General features: G+C 33.7%; 1 protein-coding gene across 2 annotated transcripts; it reads left to right on the plus strand.

The window, feature by feature from the left end:
• Positions 1-3,330: 3,330 nt before the first annotated feature.
• On the plus strand, positions 3,331-7,587 carry LOC114736175 (RHOMBOID-like protein 9, chloroplastic). 2 transcript variants are annotated; one of them, XM_028923949.1, is made up of 8 exons: positions 3,331-3,470; positions 3,790-3,840; positions 4,428-4,993; positions 5,267-5,462; positions 5,556-5,721; positions 6,369-6,539; positions 6,793-6,947; positions 7,054-7,587. In XM_028923949.1, the coding sequence occupies exons 2-8, from the start codon at positions 3,833-3,835 to the stop codon at positions 7,343-7,345; spliced, it is 1,554 nt and encodes a 517-aa protein (XP_028779782.1). In that variant the 5' UTR covers positions 3,331-3,470; positions 3,790-3,832; the 3' UTR covers positions 7,346-7,587. The 2 variants fall into 2 exon arrangements, with proteins under 2 accessions (XP_028779782.1, XP_028779788.1); XM_028923955.1 differs by lacking the exon at positions 3,790-3,840 and having other exon boundaries at positions 3,333-3,470.
• The last annotated feature ends 454 nt before the right edge of the window (positions 7,588-8,041 follow it).

Raw genomic sequence — 8,041 nt, forward strand, 5'->3', positions numbered from 1 at the left:
TTGAGCTCATCCCCAGATATGAACACTTGATTGATAAAGATGAATGGGTGATTAATTATGTTAATCCCTGGGGAGAGTAGGATCTTAACAAATTGAGCGTCTAGTTTGATCCTCACATTGTTGAGCATATCACATGCATACTCATGCCGTGAGGAGAGAGAAGAGGACAAATAGGATTGGAAATAGGCCAATGATTGCCAGTTTACTATTAAATGTGCATATCAATTTCTTTTTGCAGGTACCCAAGACGGTGGAGACATTTGAAGATTGCTATGGAAATAACGAATCCCGAAGAAAATCAAATCTTTCATGTTGTTTACACACGAAAGAGTGCACACAGCATAGTTGTGAGTGAGTAGAGGGATGGCAAAAGATGCTTCATGTCCTATTGGCTGTGATAGTAGTGAAGACTCCATACATCTACTTCGAGACTGTTCGAATGCTAAAGACCAATGGAAATTTGTGGTTTCTTCTCCTTTTCTCTGGAGTGCTTTCTTCTTGCTACAAGGGAAGGATCGGGTTAGATGGAATCTAACACATGATGCAGGATAGGATCATACTTTAAAGGGAAAATCACTAACAGGTCCCACAGAAGGCAATTTATTACTCTGAGGTCCCACGAAATGTCAAAATCACTGACAGGTCCCAAGGGACCTCAGAGTAATATTTTCGTTTTGTAAAATGACATTACTGCCCCTCATATTCCAGATTCACATTTGCTCTGTCATTACGATTTAGAACCTCAGCAGTGACTATTAACAACCTAATGAGAGGGCGTTAACAACCCTAGCAGTATCCGTTAACAACTTACTTTATAGAATTATATAACCTCTACATAAGAGTAAATTATAACCAAATAATATAATACAACAATTTTAACACTAAAATGGGAAGCTTTTTGATATCATTAAGAATTTTAACTAGATCCAATAGGATTATAGTAATATTTTAATGCAAAGATCCATTTACAACCTCAACAGTGACTATTAACAACCGAATGAGAAGGCATTAACAACCTAAGCAGTATCAGTTAACAACTTACTTTATAGAATATATAACCTCCGCATAAGAGTAAATTATAACCAAATAGTATAATACAACAACTTTAATACTAAAATGGGAAGCTTTTTGATATCATTAAGAATTTCTAAACCCAATAGGATTATACACAACATTTTAATGCGAAGATCCATTTACAACCTCAATGGTAAGTATTAATAACCCAAAGAGAGCTGTTGACAATTTAGGCAGTATCTATTAACAATTGACTTTATAGGATAATATAACCTCTAACAACTATATAAGATTAACTTTAAGACTATTTAGTTATAGTTAGAAGTTATATTATCCAATAAAGTTAGTTGTTAACAGACACTGCTAAGGTTGTTAACAATTCTCCTTAGGTTATTAATACTTACTGTTGAGGTTGTAAATGGATTTTCATATTAAAATGTTGCTATAATCCTATTGGGTTTGGTTAAAATTCTTAATGATATCAAAAAGCTTCCCATTTTAGTGTTAAAGTTATTGTATTATACTATTTGGTTATAATTTACTCTTACGCGGAGGTTATATAATTCTATAAAGTAAGTTGTTAACGGATATTGCTTAGGTTGTTAATGCCTTCTCATTCGGTTGTTAATAGTCGCTATTGAGGTTGTAAATGGATCTTCGCATTAAAATATTACTATAATCCTATTGGATCTAGTTAAAATTCTTAATGATATTAAAAAGCTTCCCATTTTAGTGTTAAAGTTGTTGTATTATACTATTTGGTTATAATTTACTCTTATGCAGAGGTTATATAATTCTATAAAGTAAGTTGTTAACGGCTACTGCTTAGGTTGTTAATGCCCTCTCATTCAGTTGTTAATAATCGCTGTTGAGATTGTAAATGGATATTCGCATTAAAATATTACTATAATCCTATTGGATCTAGTTAAAATTCTTAATGATATCAAAAAGCTTCCCATTTTAGTGTTAAAGTTGTTGTATTATATTATTTGGTTATAATTTACTCTTATGTAGAGGTTATATAATTCTATAAAGTAAGTTGTTAACGGATACTGCTAGGGTTGTTAACGCCCTCTCATTAAGTTGTTAATAGTCGCTGCTGAGGTTGTAAATCGTAATGACAGAGCAAATGTGAATCTGGAATATGAGGGGCAGTAATGTCATTTTACAAAACGAAAATATTACTCTGAGGTCCCTTGAGACCTGTAAGTGATTTTGACATTTCGTGGGACCTCAGAGTAATAAATTGCCTTCTGTGGGACCTGTTAGTGATTTTTCCTACTTTAAAAGTTAACTGGGATCTCTTTTTCGGATATATTTTTCTAAAAAAATTTTAAATAAAATTTTTCTAAAAAAATTTTATTTGTTATTTGCAAGTCTGATGCTGTTAAAACATATTAAAATATTGTTACGAAAGCTGATTTATGATTTAGTAATTTCAAACTTCTTTTTGTGGGATTCTCCTACTATTTTAAAATTTTAAATATAAATTAATGTATAGTATGTAAAAAATAAAATTAAATAAAATAATCAGAAATTAAAAAATTAATATTTAAAATAATTTATAAATTTACAATTTATTAATTTATTTAGTAGGTTGTTGGAAAATTGATGTAGTAATTTATTAAATAAATATTATCTATATATTAATTTACCCAAGGTTAATAATTGTAGATATTTTTATATTTAAATAAAAATAAGAAAAAGACCTTATTATCATACAAGGTTTTATTCCTTGCGTTAAATAAAATGTGAGGTTTATTTATTTTAGTGTGTTGACCAAAGCTTTATTTTTATAGTAATTACTTATCATACAAATAAAGATCTGTTTTATGTAAATGAGGATTTGTCAAGACAATATGGTATTTTTTCTATTGTATTTGTTGAAATTTAAGGCCCACATCTTTATATTTATTACAAGTTTTATTTCTCAATTAATTTGTTAATGGAGATTTTTAACCAATTATCTGAATAACTGAATTACCCTTCTTTTAAAATTTTTTATAAATTAGTTAAGTGGATCTTAAAACAAGTGAGTATTTTAAAACGAGTGGTGTATAAGAGTAGAATTAGAATCCCCCCTCTGCATATTTTAGGCCACATAATTCGTTAGGCCGAGCGGCATTTTGAGCAATTGAAATGGGCCCAATCCGAATCCTAATCTGCACACTCATTGGCTGCTTAAAGGGTTAGATTTCCCATACCATCTGTGGCAAAACATGAGTGGTTCCACTGAGATAAGGTTCAAATTACAGAGACTAAGACATGACTTGTCGCCTCCTGCTCTGCCAATTCCACCATTAACACCACAGCTCATTAAGGCAAGTACTAAAAAAGAGACAACACGTGTAACAAGTATCTTTCTTCTTACGACAATTTCTTTAAGATTCCGGAAATTATCTTCCACAAAACCGACTTCTTCCATCTTCCCAGAACCTGCCGAACTTCGCGGTCAGGTAAGTGCCTACAGTTTCTAGTTTTAGTTTCCCTCCTTCAAGTTCTGCATTTTGTCCCTGCAGAATTACCCTTTCCTTGTTTGGTGGCTCAGAAAAATGTTTGTTTAACAGGGTAGAATATGTTATGATTGCTTTTGGTTCAATTTGCGTTGTGTTTTCCTCTTGTTGCTGGCAACGAAAAAAAGGTCTTGAGAAAATTAGATATTGAGGAATCTGTGATGAACATGACATACCCACGTTGAAGTAAAAAAAGCAATTATCTTTGCTTGAAGAACAGAAAATTTATTGTTATCCTAATATAAGAAATATATTCAAATAGGTGGAGGCTGGACTCGAACCAAACTTCAGAAAAAACCTCTAGGATGACTATGTAAGCTGTCTATTAAGGCGTTGATTGTTCTCTTGATTCCTAAAAGGGGGAAAAAAATGAAAAATCCTCAGTCTATGTAATATATCGTTTTGTATTCAAGTTTTTCATAAAGACCCTTTCTCCCCCCCCCCAAATTATACTGTTTTTCAAGTTCATCCAGTTTCTTTTCGCAACCTAAATCTATCTGGGCGAACAGATTTTCTAGTTCATAATCGGGTTAGAGAATAACAGAATGAGAGTGAAAATCATAAAAGACAGTGTTTTGTGAACATAGAGGGAGCATTTGAGGAGAGAGAGAATGAATGAGTGTCATTATGATTCGTGGGTTCCATACACAATCATATTCTATCGTGTCACTTACACTCAGTTGTTTTATTTATGCATATACCTCATTTCACTCTGTTTCTGTCTAGTTCCTAAGATCCAGACTCTGAAATTAAGCTGAAAAGATTGTCTGAGATGGTGAATCTAAGTTCATTCTATTGATGCTATGAAGATCTTTAGAGCACTAACTTTTCTTGCTTTTGATAAACATGACTGCTTTGAGTAAACTGTTTCAAGGTCTTTTGCCTTTTGTTTTCCCTCAGGTATATGGCTGCGTTTCTGTTAGGTTACAAAGCAGTCTACAACGACCAAAACCTACCTATTCAAAGCATTTCAAGGAAGAATGACAGGAGACTCGTATATGACCCTATGAATATGCAAAGGTCCTTCTCTTCAACTTCTGGTCAAATTTGCAAGAGAACCCATCCTTCATATGCAGATAGTGATCACTTTCCCAAATCAAACTTGCAAGAAGGGTTTGCGCCTCGGTGTCTAGGTCAAGCTGGAGGATGTTCACTGCACAATTTGAAGACAAAAGTCACTTGCCTGCAAAGAGTTTGTGGTTCACATAGCCATATAAAGCTCATTCATGGATGTTATTCTAAGAGGAATAAGTTTTCCTTGGTTAGGTGTTCAGCAGAGTCAGGCGGCAATGAAAAGCAACTGAGATCTTTAGATTCTTACTTTGGAAAACTCCAAGATAACCCAACACTGTTATCTCCGTCGGATTCATCTGATCAGGTGATTCGGGAGAATAACGAGAAGAGCCAAGCCATATCAACAAATGGCCTGGAGTCTCTCAATGCTTATCTTGGCAAACTAAATAATGGTAAAGTAAGCTCATTTGTTACCTTTATGTTGTAAATTTCAAACACTGGTATTCTGTGATACAGCTCCAAGAAAATTTCTTTAGAAGGATTTGAAGAATCAAACAGATACCTGCACAAGAAGTATATATTGTGTTGTTTAAGTACTTTTTACAATTCGGGGCTAGTATATATTGAATCAACATGTCAGGTTGGAAATTTATCATCCAAGTAGGATGATTTGGACAGAAATCTCCCTTTGTGTGCTTATCAGTTTCTGTTTATCTGATGAGCAGGTGCAAGCCAAGAGTCTTCTGTTCCGTCTACTTACATTGAACTTCATAAGGAAGAAAACATCAGTAAAAAAACTAAAAGATACTACGCTGGGAAACAGAAGACTTATTTGAATATAAGAAGAACAAAAGGCGAACGTGATGGAAGGTCATATAGAGATACAATACAGCAAGATGAAGCCTCCAATCTCTACTTAATGTAAGTCTTTAGTGTTAATTGGTGTTCCCACTTGTTCAAAGACTAGTTTTTGCATAGATAGGTTCTCATTTGGTGGCGTTATAATTGATGCAGTGGCATATTGGCTTCAATAAACATCGCTGTATTCCTCTTTGAAATAGCAAGTCCTATAAGGAACTCTGACTTGGAGCTGTTTTCTATTCCACTGCTATACGGTGCGAAAATAAATCATTTGATCGTCGTTGGAGAATGGTGGAGGCTGGTGACGCCAATGTTTCTGGTACAAGATTGAGAATTGGGTTCGTGTTTCCATTCTATGGTTATAGAGCACTATTTATATGAAGCTCACTATTATTTGCGAGAACTATACAATTAACCTAACGTTAGACCTAATATTGGCGCCTAATGAGCAATGAAGTTAACGTAAGCTTGTAAGACCTCAACTTGAGTTGGCAAAAAAGGTCTTACAGGCTTGGACCAAATTTTCCTATAATATAATCAACTAATTGATCTGCTTTCTTATTTTTATGATGTACCTTATCTGTTTTGATTCTACACCGCATTGGGTTTTGGTGATTGATTTCATTTCAAATTTCTTGTCCACAGACAGCTTCATAAACTTAATGACATATACTGTCAAGCTTTCTTAAGTTAATATATCAAAAGAATCAAGTGATCACTAAATACTCATGAAAAATTACAGAGTAAAAGATGATATGGTCTATTGTATGAACAAACCTTATGGTAATTCTAAAATGAGAAGTACTGTATTTTAGAGTAGTTTAGGAGATATGTTTACTGATTTCTAGATCAATTTCATTGAAACAGGATTTATAAATTACGATACCTTCTCAATATATGGTACTTTTGGATCTTTGATGTGTGCAGCACTCTGGCATTTTTCATTTGAATCTTTGATGTGTGCAGCACTCTGGCATTTTTCATATGGCTCTCAGTTGTTGGGCACTTGTATCATTTGGCCCTCATGTCTGCAGAGGCTATGGTTCATTCACCTTTCTCTTGATTTACATATTGGGAGGAGTTTCTGGCAACTTGACTAGTTTTCTGCATACACCAGATCCTACTGTTGGTGGGACAGTAAGCTCTTGACGTCTATACTTTTGTTTCTTGATGATGCTTCAATAATTTCATCTTCAATTTTTAAATCACAGTAAGTCAGAAATCAGTGTAGATTTCTGCTGTCACTTTGCTTGGTTCTAGTGTTCATGAGTTCTGGGATCTTTTCCCCCCTTTCCTTCTACAACTAAACTGAGATTGAACTAGTCTCCTATAAATCATTCCGTCTGCTCTTTATTTATTTTTCACTTCTATGGTTGGAACATAAATGCAGGGACCTGTATTTGCCATAATTGGAGCTTGGCTCGCATATCAAATCCAGAACAAGGATGTTGATGATAAGGATACTTCAGAAACCATGTTCCAGAAAGCAATAGTTTTTACAGCTGCTAGTTTCATATTAAGCCACTTTTGTCCAATTGATGACTGGTATGTCTCTAACATTGTTCACAGAAATGAATGTCAACAGTTATGGAAGAAACCTAACCTCAAATTCTCACACTCTGAAAAACCATAACCCTTATTCATTGTATAGGTCACACTTTGGCTCAGCTATAACAGGAATGGCTTATGGGTTTTTCACAAGCCCAAGGTTTGAGTTGAAAGATGCATCATCTTCTTCAGGAAGAGGTGGCCAAGAAGAAGGGCTCAAACTTGTGAGACAGTACGGTGATTCTTGCAGATCAGCTTTTGTATTCACCATCTTCGTCATTGCTCTGAGCTCCTTCCTCTTCTTCATGGAGCCTCCCCTTAATGCGTTAGCCTCAGTGGATGAAGTGATAGAAGACTACCTGTTACTTTATATGAGTGAGAGTTCTCTGTCCTAGATAATTTATCGCTTTTTGTGTCAAAGAAAGGAATAAGACAATGGAGATGCAGATTATAGAAGTGAACTCTATACACCCCTTTTATATATGAGTGTGGAATCTTGATGAGAAAGAATCAATGGATGGATATAAATTATAAAGAAAAGAAGCGGGCCTGATACTTACTTCTACCTGTTTACAGATACTGGTTCCATGCTGTATAGATATTGGGTGCTCATCTTAATTTAAACTATTAATAATGATGTTGGATGCTCCGTATTGAATGCAAACTTTTTTTGAATATTTTAATTAATTTTTATTTTAATAGATAAACAATTTGAAATGAGAATCTACAACTGCCACTTTTTTTAAAAAAGTAAGTTTATCACTTTATCATGGAAAAAATTGCATATTAGAAATCTTAAACTCGAACTATTTATATCATATTTTGGATGATCTAGACTGTATTATGGTGATGAGCACTGAACGAGATTTAAATAGTTTAGTTCAAAATACAAGTTACTGGGAGAGTAATTATTGTTTGTTTATCAATTTTGTTAACACAATTAAACTTAAATGTAATTTTTTGTATTTTTATCCTTCTTCCACGACCTTATTTAATACGAGTAAAATTAAAAAAATTAATTGAAAACAAATTTAATGAATGAACTATCATGGCTCCAGTGAATTAGCAGGGTTAAGTTGTTGATATTGTGG

Source organism: Neltuma alba, unplaced genomic scaffold (assembly GCF_004799145.2).
Source record: "Neltuma alba isolate B1F8T4 unplaced genomic scaffold, ASM479914v2 tig00002726_pilon, whole genome shotgun sequence".
NCBI classification, from domain to species: domain Eukaryota; kingdom Viridiplantae; phylum Streptophyta; class Magnoliopsida; order Fabales; family Fabaceae; genus Neltuma; species Neltuma alba.